At 44.6% G+C, this 19,321-nt stretch overlaps 1 protein-coding gene across 6 annotated transcripts in view; it reads right to left on the bottom strand.

Moving 5' to 3' along the window:
- MAP4K3 (mitogen-activated protein kinase kinase kinase kinase 3) overlaps positions 1-19,321 on the bottom strand; it is a 194,037-nt gene that overhangs the window by 80,916 nt on the left and 93,800 nt on the right. For all 6 annotated transcript variants that reach the window (XM_029066090.2, XM_029066103.2, XM_029066120.2 and 3 more), the window contains exons 4-8: positions 12,644-12,708; positions 8,726-8,781; positions 8,103-8,150; positions 7,245-7,287; positions 2,809-2,881 (exon numbers count right to left, since the gene is read on the bottom strand). In XM_029066090.2, coding sequence (XP_028921923.1) covers positions 2,809-2,881; positions 7,245-7,287; positions 8,103-8,150; positions 8,726-8,781; positions 12,644-12,708 — 285 coding nt within the window. The remainder of the gene's footprint in view (positions 1-2,808; positions 2,882-7,244; positions 7,288-8,102; positions 8,151-8,725; positions 8,782-12,643; positions 12,709-19,321) is intronic.

The following is a 19,321-nucleotide window of genomic DNA, read 5'->3' as shown; positions in this document are numbered from 1 at the left end:
CACATAGTAAGCGTTCAATAAATCCTACTGAATGAATGAATAAATAAGAAGGAAATTTAAGATTCTCAGCGAAGTCTACGGCATATCCAAAGCGATAATCACCCATACTTGAAACCGTATTGCTCGTTTTGCTCTCACACTCGATTTGTTAGCCAGTTTGCAAGTCAGAGCAGTGGTTAATGAGAATTTTTTAAAATTAAAGAAAATGAAGACCTCAAACAATTAAAGGGTAATGTATCCACTATTCATCCTTTCAATGAAGAATAATCTTTCGGCTTCTTTAATGAAAAGTCACTTTTCAAATGGCTTCCTGTAAAAATTAAACTGAAAAACGGTGTGGCCTAGTGGAGAGAGCATGGGTCTGGGAGTCAGAAGGACCTGAGTTCTAATCCTGGCTCTGCCAACTGCTTGCTGGGTGACCTTGGGCAAGTCACAACTTCTCTGTGCCTCACTTTCCTCAACTGTAAAATGGGGATCTTTTCTCCCTCCTACTTAGGACAGGGACTGTGTCTGACCTAGTTACCTTGTACCCCAGCACTTAGTACAGTGTTTGAAACACACTAAGCGCCTAACAAATGCCATTAAAAAATGTGCTTAGAAGGGCTTAGAAGGTGACTGGAAGTACCCTCTAGCTAGTTTAACTGGGAACATAAAAATAACTTTCAGGTTTTCTTTTTATTTATTTTTTATGGCATTTATTGTGCGCTTACTAAGTGTCAGGCACTGTACGAGGCGCTGGGGTAGATATAAGCTAATCGAGTTGAACACAGTCCCGGTCCCACTTAAAACTCACGGTCTTAATCCCCACTTTACAGATGAGGGAACTGAGGCACAGAGAAGTGAAGTGCCCTGCCCAAAGTCACACAGCAGACAAGTGGAGGAGCCGGGATTAGAACCCAGGTCCTTCCGACGCCCAGACCCCGTGCTCTATCCACGAGGCCACGCTGCTTCTCGGGTTAGCTGAGAGCCCTCATCTCCGCAACGACAAAACCGTAGGACTACGGAGTTTCGCTGTATTTGTACACTGTCAGCCTCTCTTTAGTATTTCAGAATAATCGACAAGATCCGTAAACACCCACTGAGGTACAGGAAAAGCTGTTGCAAACTTTGGGGAAAATGAGGCCCGAGGGGGCCATCCATTTAAATATAATAATAATAACGTTGGCATTTGTTAAGCGCTTACTATGTGCAGAGCACTGTTCTAAGCACTGGGGTAGACACAGGGTTATCAGGTTGTCCCACATGAGGCTCACAGTCTTCATCCTCATTTTACAGATGAGGTAACTGAGGCACAGAGAAGGTAAGTGACCTGCCCACAGTCACACAGCTGACAAGTGGCAGAGCGGGGATTCGAACCCATGACCTCTGACTCCCAAGCCCGGGCTCCTTCCACTGAGCCACGCGGCTTCTCGTATCGCCAGGTGCGGCAAGACTCTGGGGGAGGTTCACCTATGTCGGCAGCCCTAGCGTCCACTTCACGGGGGCTGTGGAGGCCATCCTTGGCTTCCACGTCAGAGCTGAGGTTCCAGGCTAAGTTGTGCCAGGCCCCTGACGAGATCTGAAATCTTCCCACCTTTTTATTTTTCTCCCCCAAATGGCCTCTGTCCCAACACGGGGCTCCAGCCCTTGCGACACTGAGTTCTGACGCCTTTCCCCAGGTGGAGCGGGGAGGATATCCACGACTCCGGGCGGTCCGGCGCACGTGGAGGAGGAGGGAGCTCCGGGCAAGGGGGCGGATGTGGGCAAGGGGTCGGCGGTGAGACAGACGAGATCGGGGCACAGGCGGCGAGCTGGCGCTAAAGGAGTAGAACGTGCGGGCTAAGCTGGAGTAGGAGATGAGTGAGGTGAGTTAATCGTAATAACAATAATGGTGGCATTTGTTAAGCGCTTACTAAGGAGAAGCAGCGCGGCTCAGTGGAAAGAGCCCGGGCTTGGGAGTCAGAGGTCATGGCTTCGAATCCCGGCTCTGCCACCTGTCAGCTGGGTGACTGTGGGCAAGTCACCTCGCTTCTCTGGGCCTCGGTTACCTCATCTGGAAGACGGGGATGAACTGTGAGCCTCACGAGGGACAACCCGATTACCCTGTATCGACCCCAGCGCTTACAACAGTGCTCTGTACAGAGTAAGCGCTTAACAAATACTAACAAATGCCAACATTATTATTACTCGGTGCAAAGCACTGATTGCGGGCTTTACAGCCAATGGTAAGGACTTTCTGTTTGATGTGGAGGTGGACGGGCAACCTCTGGAGGTAATTAAGGAGTGGGGAGACACGGACCAAACGTTTTTGCTGATAAGTGATCTGTGCAGCAGAGTGACGTACGGACCGGAGTGGGGAGAGACGGGAGGTCGGTGAGGAGGCAGATGCAGGAGGCAGCTGCATCTCTAACGACTACTACTACTACTAATAATAACAATTACGGAACTTGTTAAGTGCTTATTTTGTGCCAAGTACTGTTCTAAGCACTGGGATGAGATACAAGTTAATCTACTTCAACAACAACAAGAAACCTCGGGATCAATTCTCCTACCGGCTGGAAATGCGACGACTTGAGGAGGCAAATACGGCTATCGTGACTAATCCCCTAACATCCTCACTTTTTTATTACTGACTCAGACTTCCCTCTTAAGATTAAAAAAAAACCACCACCTGCACCCCCCCACCCCCCAAACACACACTCCCCCAATTTGATTCTTAATGTGATTTCCTCAGTCCTGGAAATTCCTATTGAGAATCCAGCAAACTCTTTAAAACCAACACCATTTTCAACTATATGATTTGAGTTCTAATTTAATAGACACACTTACCAATACGGTGTTCCAATAAAAGACTTCCTTTTGGCAATTGTGGCTGTTATCTGTGCAGATACTCCAAAATCGGCTAGAAAAATGAAGAGAGCCGAGCTTTACGGAGGAAAATTGAGACTACTTTTCCGGTCGCTCTGTTTCTCCCAAGGGGTGGGAGGGAATATGCCAGCCCACAGGTCATCCTCGGTGGATGTCTTAAGAACACTGAGAACGGGGGAAAGCAGTGCGGCCCGATGGACAGAGCGTGCAGGCCTGGGAGTCAAAAGGATCTGGGTTCTAATTCCGGCTCCGCCACTTGCCCGCGGTGTGACCTTGGGCCAGTCACTTCACTTCCCTATGCCTGAGTTACCTCATCTGTAAATTGGCGATTAAGACTGTGAGCCCCGTGAGGGACAATGGACTGTGTCCAACCCGATTATCTTGTCTCTACCCCAGTGTTTAGTAAAGTGCCGGACACATAGCAAGTGCTTAACCAATACCATAAATAAAGAGATATAAAGAGAACAAGCTCCTGGCCTGAGTCAGGCAGGCCCAACTGTCGGCATTATGGCAGTCGTATTTATAATCATTATTATTATTATGGTACTTATTAAGCGCTTACTACGAGCCAGGCACGGTACTAAGTGCGGGGGTGGATAGAAGCAAATAGGGTCGGACACAGTCGCTGTCCCACGTGGGCCCGCGGTCTCAATCCTCGTTTTATAGCTGAGGAAACTGAGGCAGTGAAGCGACTTGTCCAGGGTCCCGCGGCAGACAAGTGGTGGAGCCGGGATCCGAACCCATGACCTTCTGACTCCCAGGCCCGCGCTCTATGCACTACGCCGTGCCGCTTCGTGAAAGCGAGTCGCTTCACTGTTTGTCCATAGGCAGGGAAACTGGAAGGGAGGAAGATGAATTGGTAGGAGAGCTGGGAGGGAACGAACAGCAGAGCTCCTTGGCCGGGGTCCAGACGGTCCTACCACTACCATTTGGAAGCGATGGCGCTCTGAGCCCTCCCTCCGAATCCGCCGAGGGATTTCTGAATGGCAGATGTGACTTAACACCCACTTCTGTTAGCAACCAACGTTTCTTCAAAAAACAGACGGTATCGAACAATCATCTTCAGTAGAACGCTGCAAATGTATTACAATATTAAGTGTCCGTGGGAATACCCATGTCACTGTTTTTTGGTTGTGTTGTGCTTTCCCCGGCGCTTAGTACAGGGCTCTGCACACAGGAAGCGCTCAATCAATACGACTGAATGAATACCACAAGTCCCAAAGAACGAAAAACGACGACGTTGCCTCAGTTGAGGATTATCTCTCTAATTTTCCTGCATGTGCTACACTAGGAAGGGGGTCGACTTCAACGCGAAATCTAAAGTGCAGGAAAATGAATGGGTGGGAGAAAGTAAGAGGTTCAATACCCAGCTCTGATACTCCACATAACATCGATAAGAATGGGTTTTAAAAAGCACAGAGTGCTTTTTTTCCTATGAAAATGACCCCTGGAATTCACAGTTCGGTGTCCAGGCAGATGTTATAAGGGGAGGAGAGATGTTCTCCATAATGTCAGTTACTGAGAGCAAAATTAGGAAGTTCTAAAAGCAAAATTACAAAGTGCTAAACGGCCATTTGTGATAGCTGGAGCAGGACAGTTCTTTTTTTTAAAAAAATTCCCTATTCATAATTATGGTATTTGTAAAGCATTTCCTATGTGCTACGCACTGAGTTTTCCTTAGGCTATCGGTGTGTTTCCTTAATGTGCCACATTATTTACTGAGCATCTCTTTGCTTTTCACCTCCCCGGTTAGAGGAAGTACAACTTTGGGTTTGGGTTTCTACTGAAAATTAAAAAAAAAACAATAACTGAAAAAGAACCCTGATTCTATGACAGAAGGGTCTTTTTAATTCATCCTACGGGAAAAGCCACTTATTGTAACGGGATCATAGCGGTAACTATCAAAACTTTATTATTATTATTTTTTTTTTTTTAAAGAACGCTTTAAAAATCCTTTCCAAGAATATACTAGAGCGAGTATATAATGGAAAACTGAACATTATAATGAGGAAAGAGTATTTAATAATAATAATAATAACGTTGGTATTTGTTAAGCGCTATGTGCCGAGCACTGTTCTAAGTGCTGGGGTAGATACAAGGTAATCAGGTTGTCCCACGTAGGGCTCACAGACTTCATCCCCATTTTATAGATGAGGGAACTGAAGCACAGAGAAGTTAAGTGAATTGCCCAAGGCCACACAGCTGACAAGTGCCAGAGTCGAGATTGGAACCCATGACCTCTGACTCCCAAGCCCGTGCTCTTTCCACTGAGCCACGCTGCTTCTCTATTTCAAGTCTTATCCCTCCAATCCCCTTACAAATGTTGATTACAAAGGACAAATTAACCCCCGGTTTTTAGGTAATTAAATTTATTCCTGCTTCGGCATCCTAGTAGCACGTCTCTTTTTAACTCTGGAATTATAACCCTGGAACAAAGCCATCTTGTTTCTGTTTTCAGCTGTCGCTTCACCTAGTCAGTCATTCCCAACCTTTTATTTATGCAATTATTTGGGGCTTTTTTTATGGTATTTGTTAAGCGCATACTGTGAGCCAGGCACTGTACTAAGCGCTGGGGTGGATGCAAGCAAATGGGGCTCACAGTCTCAATCCCCATTTTCCAGATGAGGTGACGGAGGCCCAGAGAAGTGAAGTGACTTGCCCCAAATCACACAGCAGACAAGTGGCGGAACTGGCATCAGAACCCCCGTCCTTCTGCCTCCGAGAGCCGGGCCCTATCCACCAGGTCACGCTGCTTCTCTTCCTCTCCAAGGGATCGTTCCTCTCCGAGGGCTTAGTTCTGCACTCGTTTTGACTTGCTTTGTTCGGGGGCCTTCTGGCCTCAGTCAGTTGAGGAAGCGGTCATTTACAAGTCTAATCTTACCCTTCAAAGTGCTCATCACAAGCCCCTTTTCTCACACCCAGCACCCGGGGCTGCGGAAAGCAGACAATAAATACGGGTGATTATGATAATGTGATCGGCAAGCTTATTCAGAGAGGCATTTCATCAGTGTTGAAAGCGTGAAAAAGACGCTGGACCCTATGGAACGCCATCTGCTCTGTCCATCTAGGCTCTCGCTCCTCCGACTCTAATCGCTCCCTATCCTCTGGGCCCGACTACGAGTTTTTGCTAACTAGGCCAAATATCCCTGGGTTCTTGACGTGTATGGGGTGCGAGCTTCACAAACTATCAACACTGAGATGAATGGAAAGAGGAGGCCTGCTCTACCCCATTTTTTGTTGGCAATCAATGGGATTTTTCGAGCACTTACCGTGTGCAGAGCACTGTACCAGGTGTTTGGGAGAGTACGATAAAACATACTTGGTAGACACGACCCCTGCCCACAAGAAGCTTGCTATCTTCAAAGACCATTAACAAATTATTTCTGATATTAAACATTAATAGCCATCATACTTCCCTACCATAAATTGAGTATAAATATGCATTCTCATTCATTATCTTTCTCTCTTCCTCTCCTCTCCTCTTTCCCAATGTTGGGGAAGCAGCATGGCCTAGTGGAGGAAACACGGGTCTATCAGGAGGACCTGGGTTCTAAACCCAGCTCCACCACCTGACTGCTGTGTTACCTTGGGTAAGTCACTACACTTCTCTGTGCCTCAATATCTCATCTGGAAAGTGGGGATTAAGACTGTGAGCTCCATGTGGGACAGAGATTGAGTCTAACCTGATTAGCCCAGCGTTCGGAACAGCGACTGACATGTGGTAAGCGCTTAACAAATATCATCATCATTATTATTATTACATACTAAATATATACACACAAGCAAGATTTGGCTGTCATGCTCATCTGCTCCTTAGTGATGACTGAAAAATCAAAGTTGAAGACTGGGCGGCCCCTTTAATCCTAAAATGGAATTAGCCAACAGAATAGTGGGAGGAATGAACATTTCTGAGAGGAGGCATCAAACCAATTCAAACAAAGGCAGCGATTCTGGAATGTTTTAAGCGCTTACTATGTGCTAATCAGTCTGATAGCAACTGCTCAGACACACTCGTTGAGCAGCTTTTATGAATACACACATACATACTTTTATCAACCTAGTTTCAACTGCACTGAATCACAGATTTCTTTTAAATCAATTTAATGTTAGGCTGATTACTTTTTATGGCCCTATAATAATCATATTGAGAAATCCTTTACTAGCTGAGGCTTTCAACCTGCGTTTTACGCAGGCTTAGAACGCTCAAAATTACGGGTGATATCCGCAAGCTGTGTAACCAAACTTTAGTAGGTGAAACTTTAAATTTCTTCCACATAGTCACTCTACGAATAACTTAGATTTACAATACATTAAGATGCTCTGGAGGGAAAAAGATCTGGGTTGTAAAGACCAATACATTTTGCCACATAATATACCAAATATTTAAAATCACTTACCTAATTTGACATGGCCGTTATCCGTTAGTAGAATGTTTGCACCCTTCGAAACAGACAAAATATTATTAAAACACCGATTCCAGAAGTATCGCTTTATCCCTTAAAAAGCTTGAGTTCAAATATTCTACCAATCCAGAAGAAAGCTACCAAGGGTAGATCCACGATGCAGTAACAGGTCAGCAGGCTGACTGTGGCTACTAGCTCTCTTCTCCCTCCACCGAGGCTTTTTCATAATTTAGGTTGCCATAGATTCCTCCTCAGTAGGTTAGAGGAATGGTGGTCCAAATGGAATAGTAGTCAGGGTGGTGTTCGACTTGCCCCTTCCGATCCCTGGGAAGCAGTGTGGCTTAGTGGAAAGAGCACAGGCCTGGAAGTCAGTGGACCAATTTAATCCTGGCTCCACCATATGGCTGCTGTGTGACCTTGGACAAGTCACTTCTCTTCTCTGTGCTTCAGTTCCCTCATCTGTTAAATGGGGGTTAAGACTGTGAGCCCCATGTGGGACAGGGACTGGGTCGGTGTTCGGAACGGTGCTTGGCGCGTAGTAAGTGCTTAACAAATACCATCCCTAAGAACGCAAAGGTTTCTTCAAATAAGTGAAACCCTGGGAGAGGTCTACTTTATGACCTTCGGGCAGCAGGTCTCAATTTCATAAACAAGCTAGGTGAACTGTTGAGAGAAACTGGAGTATCATCAAGTTTCAAAAGCACAGTTCACATTTTCTTCACAGTAACACTGTATTGACGGTGAAAAATATGCATTACCAATAGAAAAAGTGTAAATGAGAAGACAGAACAGCAACTTTAACCAAGGGGAAGTATAAAATGGAAACCCGGGACTTGAGATTTGGAATCATACCTTTATATCCCTGTGCATTTTTCCTTTACTGTGAAGATAATATAATCCCTGTGGTTTTAAAAATAAAAGCGTTTCAGTAGAGAGCACATTTGGGGATGTGAACTGAATACATTACACTTCCAATACAAAAATGAAAAGATGGGAGATCATTTTCTCAACAGGCTGCCTTCAACCCAAGTGTAGACAGAATCACGGGAATGCTATAACAGTAACAAGAGAGCCAATGTACCAGACAGAAATAGACAATCGCAGCAAATCGTAAACATGTGGAATACTGAAATAATTGTCCATCAATTAATATGTCTTCAAATGAACTTTTACAGAGATTCAAAGTGACAATCACTACAGAGAATCAATGTCCCATCAAATCTGGGAAGTGGACAGGATTATGAAAGGACATCTAGATGCATTTGGATTTCCACATTTTTAACTGCAAATTCATCCTCGATTATAAAGCATCAATAAAAGAAGAAAAAAAAAAGCCCTTTCTATTCTGGATCTTGCTAAAATGTTACCACAACATCTTTCAGACGACCAGTTGCTAGTTTCTCTTATCCAAGAAGATATATAAGATCTGCAATTAGGATCTGAATTATATATATAGCAATTAGGATCTGAATTACCTGTAGTGTTTCTCGGCTGACATATGCAATCTGCTGTTCTGAGAGCGGTCCAGTTACTGCAATTAGAACAAAAATCCCCACATTTTAAAGATCTTAAAAGGATTGCACCATTTTCCTCAAGTGTCAACCGAGACGTTACATGTTTCAACAGATAACCTCAACACTAGAAGCAGAGAATGAATACAGCCCGGGCCTGGGAGTCAGATGGATTCTAATCCCGGCTCCGCCGCTTGTTCACTGTGTGACCTTGACCGAGTCACTTCATATCTCTGGGCCTCAGTTTCCTCATCTGTAATATGGGGATTAAGACTGGGAGCCCCATGTGGGAAGGGACTGCGTTCAACCTGATTAGTTTGTATCCACCCCAGTGCTTAAAGTACCTGGCACAAATAACAGCTTAAAAAATACCTTTGAAAAGAAAACAGAAACAAAAAACAGACATCTCACTAAGTCTCGTTGCTCAGCCACTTAAGTAACCCATAACTCTCTTTTAGCCATTTTGGAATGAATATTATTGAGGAATTGAGAAATATTCTCTGACAACACACATGTGCCCGACAGAACATGATGCAGGAAGAAACAGTTGTGTGTATGTGGCTCATCGGTTAAATAATGAGTTCCACAGGAGAAGTGTTCATAAATATCACCACTGATGGATATGCGTCTTACGTAACATGGGGTTCTTCAAGAATGCAAGCCCTGTATTCTAGGATAACTGACAAAATCCTCATTTTTAGAGTTCAAGGTGCAGTGGAGTTTTTAACGACTTTATAATTTGGATTCCCAGCAGATGGGGTAGCTTGTTTTCCCCTGGAATCAGCGAGGATCAGCTTGTTCCAGGAATGGAAGTTCCGATATTGGAGGCGTTCCTCCGAACACAGCGATCCAAAGTTGTCTGCCCAAACTGGAAAATTCTGAAGTCTCAAACGGGAAATAATGATGTTTTTATCATCTCGGTTGTGTTGAGAAGAGTGGATCCTTCCCCATAACGTAAATCCCTCCAGACGCCATAGACGTTTCAAAGGCAATGGAATCTTCCCTATAGAGTCAACTTTCAAGAGGAAATTTTGAGGTTGCTTAATCAGGATTCTTACGAATCTTTTCATAGTTTTGAATCACCAGTATTCAATAGTATTTATTGAGCGTTTACTATGTGCACAGCACTGTACTAAGCGTTTGGAATGAACAATTCGGCAACTGATAGAGACAATCCCTGCCCAATGGCTGGCTTACAGTCTAATCGTTTAATCAGTATAGGATTTCTATCTCTTCCACTCCTACCAAAGGGGCAGGGAAAACCGAGTGATATATTTTTTTAAAGGTATTTGTTAAGAGCTTATTATGTGCCAGGCACTGTACTAAGTGCTGGGGTAGACATAACCTAACCAAGTTGGATGTAGTCCACGTCCTATATGGGGACCGCAGTCTTAATCCCCATTTTATTGCTTGCTTTATGGTGTCTGTTAAGTGCTTACTAGACTATGAGCTTGTTGTGGGCAGGGAATGTGTCTGCTTGTTGTTGAATTGTACTCTCCCAAGCGCTTATGCAGTGCTTAGCACGCAGAAAGTGCTCAATAAATACGACTGAATGATTGAATAGGTGCCAGGCACTGTACTAAACGCTTGGGTAGATGCAAGTGAATCAGGTTGGATGCAGTCCACGTCTCACACGGGGCTCACGGTCTTAATCCCCATTTTACCGATGAGGTAACTGAGGCCCAGAGAAGTGAAGTGCCCAAGGTCACGCAGCAGACAAGTGGATGATCTAATCTTTGCGTTTAGTGATGAACCGCAGTCAAGGATGGAATGGACCTTCCGGACCAAAGGCTTCAGGCAAACCAAGAGTCAACAAGGCAAAGTTGAAAATAATGCTTGGAAAATTCAAAAGATGGCACGTGTACCTGAAGAGTATTGAAGGGACCGTATGCAGTATGATTTTACAGTAGACACGCAAGAAACCGTTTGATTAGGCAGTAGACAGTGCGTGCAGTGATTTGGCATCATAATAATGATGACATTTGTTAAGCGCTTACGATGTGCAAAGCACTGTTCTAAGCACTGGGGGGGATACAAGGTGATCAGGTTGTCCCACGTGGGGCTCACAGTCTTCACCCCCCTTTTACAGAGGAGGGAACTGCGGCTCAGAGAAGCAAAGTGACTTGCCCAAAGTCACCCAGCCGACGAGCGGCGGAGCCGGGATAAGAACCCATGACCTCTGACTCCCAAACCCGGGCTCTTTCCACTGAGCCATGCTGCTTCCCCAGTGATCGGGGGATCGTTGTGGAATAAAAGAAGCTCACTGTGGGCAGGGAACGTTTCTACCAAATCATTTAAGTTGTACTCTCCCAAGAGTTTAGGACAGCGTTCTCTGCACACGGTAGACGTTCAAAAATCTGACTGACAGAACAGCTTCTCAGGTGACGCAATGATGGGACCTGGGAATTGAAAACTCTAACAATTCATTCCACAATGATCTACGATTTCTCTTTTACATTGTCGTTTTCTACCGTTACACTATACGTTTAATTTTTTTAAGCAGAAAGGCTGAAAAATCCTAGAGGGCAGGGCTTGCGTCTAACACTCCTATAATACTTTCCTAAGTGCTTAGTCGAGTGCTCTGCAAAAAGTGAGCGTTCCGTCAACACCACTCATTGATTTATTTACTTCAGAGAAATTGACTCAAAAACATAGCCAGATATTACGGAGATGTAGGATGCAGAGAGAGGAGGGAGAGATTGATAATAATAATTGTGGTATTTGTTAAGTGCTATGTGCCAGGCACCGTACTAAGCACTGAGGTAGATATAAGCAAATTGGGTTGGATACAGTCCCTGTCCCACGTGGGGCTCACCGTAATCCCCATTTTACATGAGGCAACTGAGGCACGGGGAAGTGAAGGGACTTGCCCAAGGTCGCGCAGCAGAAAAGCGGTAAAGCCGGGACAAGCACCTAGGTCCTTCTGACTCTCAGGCCCACGATCTTTCCGCCAGACCCCGCTGCTTCTCACTGGGCGTGTGTGTTAGTGGGGCACGGGACGCCTTTCTCCATCATCTAGGTGTTGCTTATTAAAGCTTCCTAACTCCAGCACTCAGTCTACTGATGCCGGGAAAGCCCATCAGGATTATATCACAAAGTATTATGGTTGAAGGCCACCTGGGTTTGCCGTTCTGAAAGAGCAAATATTGACTTACTATTAATAGTAGTTACTATTAGACTGCGAGCTCGCTGTGGGCAGGGAACGTGCCTACCGACTCTGCTACGCTGTTTTCTCCCAAGGCCTTAATACAGTGCTCTCCGCACAGTAAGTGCTCCATAAATACCAATGATCGATAGGTCGATCAGTGTTTTGTGTGTGTAAATAGTGGGAACAGTGAGGCCTAGCGGATAGAGTATGGGCCCGGGAGTCAGAAGGACTTGGATTCTAATCCCGCTCTACTACCTGTCTGCTGGGTGACCTGAAGCAGGTCACTTAACTTCTCTGTGCCTCAGGTACCTCCTGTGTAAAAACGGGGATTAAAGTGAGCCCAATGTAGGACGTGGACTTTGTCCAACCTGATGATACTGTATCTACCCCAGTGCTTAGCACAGTGCCTGACACGTAGTAAGTGCTTAACAAATGCCATAGGAAAAAAAGCCCTCTGCTTAAGCTGTGGAAATCAGACATGGACTCTGTCTCTCGAGGGGCTCGCAATCTCTGAGTTACAAAGTTCCCCAACCAAAGCACTTGACTCCACTGATGATAATCCAAAATAACACCTTCATGTACAAGCTGCTTACAGTCAGAGATATAAAAACCAACAGCCACTAAATAAAATACTTTCCACTTTAAAACCATTTCCACGTTCCAATGTCCTATAACTACCGGTAGTATTCTGGAGACTTTATGACTTTTAGGCAAAAATACCAATTTGATCTCACCATGATAAATGTCTTGTAAGGAACCACCACCACAAAACTCCATGCAAATCCAGAGTTTGTCTCTCCTAAAAGAGAAAAAAAAAAGGATTAGCAGATAACAGTATCAAATGCAAACACAATCTAGATTTAAAAAAATAATCGGGTGAATTCATTCATTCAATCGTATTTATTGAGTGCTTACTGTGTGCAAAGCACTGTACTGAGCGCTTGGGAAAGTACGATACAACAATAAACAGTGACATTCCCTGTCCACAATGAGCTCACAGTCTAGAGGGGGGAATGGACTGTAAATTAATGAACTTTAAATGAATGAGTGAATGAAACTGTAAATTATGATGTCACTACTATTACCCAAGGAAGTCAGGAATTTAGAAAATTATGCTCAGGTTAAGTTTTAAATGAAAAACGTGCTTAATAATTACAGCCAGGCTAACTTTAAAATGAAAAGTGTGTTTAATTTACAATCATAAATACAAGCTACACTACTGTTTTCCTGAGCTTCTAACCGCCTTCGATCACTCACTAGAGAGATAAAAATGGTATATTAGAAAGCATTCAGTCCAGCAATTTAACCTCCTGCTTTGATTCTGTTCCAAGAAGTTTATCAATAGGCCGGAGGGATTTCTAATTATGAAGTTATGAGTCGTATATTTAGGGCAATACATTTTTTCCACTCACTGCTGAAACAAAATTGATCAAAAACACCCTCAGATTAACCATTCTGAAACTGTTCTACACGTAGTAAACTTCCAATAAATACCCTTAATCGACTGATTGATGTAATATCGAGTTATTTGTGCCAAAATGCAACCATAAAGAAGACGATGCAATTTTATTCCAAGGAACTGAACACCATATCAGTGAGTCCTCAGTATGCAACGAAAACCAGATGGATGAAATCCTATTTTCTTTCCTCTCCCTGACAGACCTCAAAGGAGAATCCCTCAGAAGCAAATCCGGGATATTACTTAAATTTGCAATTCAGGTAATTATTTCATTGCCACCAACTCCCATTAAGACTACAAGCAAAATATTTCCTTCTTGTTTTCCTTACACTACATTACCTAGAAAAAGCTATACTAAAACAGAAAGTGGATTTGGGAAACAATTAAGACCACTACCATTTTTTAAAGAGTTTTCCATTTTATAGCTAAGATTTGCATACCACGTGAGGTTTAGGTGATTAATGACCAAAATCTATATATTGAAGGTAGCAAGAACCTCTTGAATAAATTATTAATAATCCAATAATGATCATTTGGGCACTTCTTAAGCATCTTCTACGTGCTAAGCCTTGGGGTAGATTCAAGGTTATTAGATTGGACACGGTTTCTGTCCCATAAAACTCTCTGTTCCGTGCTCCATTAGGAGGAAGATTGAAATATGTTTTAATGAATAAAAAATTATACTTTATATTTTGGTTGTCCACCGAAATAACACACAAGTGACCCTCTGGTATAATGAGGTACTACCTCTCCTTCTGGGCATTCTCTTTATTATTATTTATTCATTCATTTATTCATTCAATCGTATTTACTGAGCACTTACTTGGTGCAGAGCACTGTATTAAGGACTTGGAAAATACAATTCAGCAATAAAGAGAGACAATCCCTGCCCACGACAGGCTTAAAGTCTAGCAGGGGGGAGATGGACATCAAAGCAAGTAACCAGGCATCGTTAACATCAATATAAATAGAATTATAGCTGTATACATATGAAAACAAACAAACGGGCATTAATATAAATAGAATAATAGATATGTACATATACACACAAGTGCTGTGGGGGGTGGGGAGAGCAAAGGAAGTGGAGGGGGAGCTGAGGAAAAAGGGGGCTCAGTCTGGGAAGGCCTCTTGGAGGAGGTGGGCCTTCAGTAGGGCTTTGAAGTGGGGGAAGTGCGCTAGTTTGGCGGAGGTGAGGAGGGAGGGCGTTCCAGGGCAGAGGTAGGACGTGGGCCAGGGGTCGACGGTGGGACAGGTGAGAACGAGGCACCGTGAGGAGGTTAGCGGCGGCAGAGGAGGGGAGTGTGCAGGCTGGGCTTGAGAAGGAGCGAAGGGAGGTGAGGTAGGAGGGGGCAAGGGGATGGCCAGCTTTGAAGCCAAGTGTGAGGAGTTTCTGCTTGATACGGAGGTTGATAGGCAACCACAGGAGATTTTGGAGGAAATAGGTGACGTGCCCAGAATGTTTCCGTAAAAAGATTATCTGGACAGCAGAGTGAAGTATAGACTGAAGTGGGGAGAGACAGGAGGTTGGGAGATCAGAAAGGAGGCTGATGCAGTAATCCAGTCGGGATAGGATCAGCGACTGTACTAAGGGGTAGCGGTTTGGATGGAGAGCTAAAGAGCGGATCTTGGCGATGTTGTGAAGGTGAGACCGGCAGGCTTTGGTGACGGATTGGATGTGTGGGATGTATGAAAGAGCGGAGTCAAGGATGACACCAAGGTTGCGGGCTCGTGAGACGGGAAGGTTGGTAGTGCCGTTCTCGGTGACGGGAAAGTCAGGGAGAGGACAGGGTTTGGGAGGGAAGATAGGGAGCTCAGCCTTGGGACATGTTGAGTTTTAGGTGGCGGGCGGACATCCAGGTGGAGATGTCCTGAAGGCAGGAGGAGATGCGAGCCTGGAAGGAGGGAGAGAGAGTAGGGGAGGAGATACAGATTTGGGTATCATGTGCGTAGAGATGATAGTTGAAGCCCGTGCTTCAAATGAGTTCATCAAGGCAGTGAGTGTAGGTGGAAAACAGAAGGGGACCAAGAACTGAGCCTTGAGGAACCCCTACAGTTAGGGGATGGGAGGGGGAGGAGGAGCCCGCGAAGGAGACTGAGAATGAACGGCCAGAGAGCTAAGAGGAGTACCGGGAGAGGACAGCGTCAGTAAAGCCAAGGTTGCATAACGTGTTGAGGAGAAGGGGATGGTTGACAGCGTCAGAGGCAGCTAAGAGGTCAAGGAGGATTAGGATGGAGTAGGAGACGTTGGATTTGGCAAGAAGGAGGTCACGGGTGACCTCTGAGAGGGCGGTTTCTGTGGAGTGGAGAGAAGCCAGGCTGGAGAGGGTCCAGGAGAGAGAGAGTCGGAGGAAAGGAACTGGAGGCAGCTAGTGTAGATGACTTGCTTCAGGAGTTTGGAAAGGAAGGGTAGGAGGGAGATGGGTGATAACTGGAAGGGGCAGTGGGGTCAAGGGAGGGTTTTTTAGGATGGAGGAGACACGGACATGGTTGAAGGCAGAGGGAAAGAAGCCACTGGAGAGTGAGCGGTTGAAGATGGAAGTTAAGGAGGGGGAGGAGGGATGGGGGAGAGTTTTTATAAGGTGGGAGGGAATGGAGTCCACGTTCCACCAAGTGTAAGAAGGAGGGAGAACAAGTATTTAATCCCCATTTTACAGATGAGGCAACTGAGGCATAGAGTGATTAGGCCAAGTCCGAGACCTAGGCAAGTGACCGAGCTAGGTTTAGAACCCAAATCGTCTGACTCCCAGGCCCGTGTTCTTTCCACTAGGCCACTAAGGTGGACGCTACGCATCTCTCTGAGACCATACTGTCTTTGGGGATTACAAACTATAATTCCTCAGATATAGTTGCCTAGGGCCAACCTGAGGTACTTATTCAAAATCACATGGGACACATATAACCTTGAATTCCAAGAAAATCCTGGGCAAACCCAAATGACCGGTCATCGCTTTACACTTACAGAGCGAGAGAGGGATGGATAATCAACTGTAGTCAGTAATCTATTCTGATTTCTCTGTGAAATATTTTTTATATTTCCCTTCACTAGAGCTCAAACTCACTGTAAGCAGGGAATGTGCTTCGTCCTTTTTTTAAATGGCATTTGTTCAATGCTTACCCTGCGTCAAACACAGTTCTAAGTGCTAGGGTAGGTAAAAGTTAATTAGGCTGGACACAGTCCCTGTCCCTCATGGAGCTCACAGTCTAAGTAGGAAGGGAGAATACGTATTTAACCCCAATTTTTTATGGCTTGAAGAAACAGAGGCACAGAGAAATTAAGTGACTCGCTCAAGGTCACACAGCAAGCAAGTGGCAGAACCAGGATTAGAACCCAGGTCTTTCTGACTCCCAGGCCTGTGCTCTCTCCACTAGGCCACGCTGCTTCTCACACTGCTTCTGTTTGACTCCCCCATGCATTTAGTGCTGTTGTCAGCTGTGTGACTGTGGGCAAATCACTTAACTTCTCTGTGCCTCAGTTCCCTCATCTGTAAAATGGGGATTAAGACTGTGAGCCTCACGTGGGACAACCTGATGACCCTGTATCTCCCCCAGTGCTTAGAACAGTGCTCTGCACACAGCAAGTGCTTAACAAATACCAACATTATTATATTGCACCCAATGGAGACAAAATAAGTGCTCTTAGCATGAAAGCTTTTTTATGATAAGTGCTCTTAGCATGAAAGCTTTTTTATGGTAAAACCTGGTTTAGGAGATAAAAAGTCATATTCTGACTAGCCAAAGGAAACTACTAAGGAGCCCTCCCTTTCCAGCTGCTCCTCCTCCCCTCCCCCTTCTCCTCATTCATTCATTCAATAGTATTTATTGAGCGCTTACTATGCACAGAGCACTGTACTAAGCGCTTGGAATGTACAAATCGGCAACAGATAGAGACAGTCCCTGCTCACTGACGGGCTTACAGTCTAATTGGGGGAGACAGACAGAAACAGTAGCAATAAATAGAATTAAGGGGATGTACATCTCATTAAAACAATAGCAATAGATAGAATCAAGATAAACAGAATCTCCTCCCCACAGCACTTGTGCATATTTGTATATATTATCTATCAGTCTATTTATTTCATTAACGATGTGTATATCTCTATGATTCTATTTATCTTGACGGCATTGACGCCTGACTACTTCCTTTACTGTGTTCTCTGTCTCCTGCATTTAGATTGTCGTTGGGCAGGGATGGTCTCTATTTGTGGCCCAAGTGTAAATTCCAAGCGCTCAGTACACCTGTACATAGTAAGCACTCAATAAATACGATTGAGTGAATGAAAGAATACAAGGTAATCAAGTTGTCCCACGTGGGGCTCACAGTCTTCATCCCCATTTTACAGATGAGGTAACTGAGGCCCGGAGGAATGAAGTGACTTGCCCAAAGTCACTCAGCTGATAAGTGGCGGAGCCGGGATTAGAACCCACAGCCTCTGACTCCCCAGCACGTGCCCTTGCCATTAAGTCACGTGATCTGCACTGAACTGAAACCACGGTGCCTCTTAAGATAGGGATTTAAAAATACCTGTCGTGTTCATTTTCTTGAACTAGCCATCTATAATTTTGCCAAAGATGGCAAAATCAATCATTTTAATTAGAACGATGGTTGACTTCGCTTTGGTTCTACCACCATTTCAGGGCAGATGAGAAAAGCAGCGTGGTACGGCGGACAGAGCATGGGCTGGGCGTCAGAAGGTCATGGGTTCTAATCCTAGCTCTGCCACTTCTGTGCTGTGTGACCTTGGGCAAGTCACTTTACTTCTCTGGGCCACAGTTACCTCATCTGGAAAATAGGGATTGAGACTGTGAGTCCTACGTGGGAAAGGGTCTGTGTCCAATCTGATGACCTTGTACCTACCACTTACAACAGTGTTTAGCATATAATAAGTGCTTAACAAATACCATAACTATTATTATTATTATTGTCAGGGAAAATGTGGAAGAAGCTTACTAAACACTTGGGAACAGTAGAATATAACAATAAACAGACATATTTCCTGCCCCCAACAAGCTTACAGTCCAGACAACTAGCTAACGCTTCAAGAGGGGTTTTGTCTACTAATTCTATTTTTCTCTTCCAAGCCCTTGGAACAATGCTCTGCACACAGTAGGAGCTCAATACATACGACTGATTGGGTTGCCAGAATCACATTAATTTTTGCACGGACCTGCAAATCCTTTGATTTTCACAATATGGCTTTCACTCTTGCCTTCCTCTGTAGTGCAGATTTAACACATTCCCTACACACGGCACTCCCTACAGCTAGAGAATCATTAATTTTACAGAGTGATAATATCGAGGCGAATGATTAGGTGCAACTTGCAAAACATCTATCGAAACAAGAAATCTTCATTTAATCTTTTCTTTGCTAATTCTAATAAAATGATGAGTCGGAAGGACGTGGGTTCTAATCCCGGCTCCACCACGAGTCTTCTGTGTGACCTTAGGCGAGTCACTTCACCTCTCTTGGCTTCAGTTACCTCATCTGCAAAATGGGCCTTAAGACTTGGAGCCCCATGTGGGACATGGACTGTGCTCAACCAGATTAGCTTGTATCTACCCCAGGGTTTAGAACAGTGCCTGACACACAGTCAGCCCTTAACAAATGCCACAAAAAACCAACCAAACAAAAAACCAACAAACAAAAAAGGGCAAGGCTGTGTTTACAATTCAAGTATTATGGCAGGAGTACTTGATGATCAGATTAGGAGATAATCTATAAAGGAACCATTTGCTAAATACAGGAGTTGAATAGCAAATTATTATTATGCTATTTGTTAAGTTCTTATTATGTGTTAAACACTGTTCCAAGTGCTGGGTTAGGTCAATCAACCAATCTGTTGCATTTACTGAGTGCTTATTATGTGCAGAGCACTGTACTAAGCACTTGGGAGAGTACAACAGAATTAGCAGACCTGAACCTGCCCATAACGAGTTTATAGTCTAGAGGGGATA

The sequence above is a fragment of the Ornithorhynchus anatinus genome, chromosome 1 (genome assembly GCF_004115215.2).
Source record: "Ornithorhynchus anatinus isolate Pmale09 chromosome 1, mOrnAna1.pri.v4, whole genome shotgun sequence".
NCBI classification, from domain to species: domain Eukaryota; kingdom Metazoa; phylum Chordata; class Mammalia; order Monotremata; family Ornithorhynchidae; genus Ornithorhynchus; species Ornithorhynchus anatinus.
Note: the sequence above shows the minus strand (reverse complement) of the source record. Positions and strands in the feature narration are given on the sequence as shown.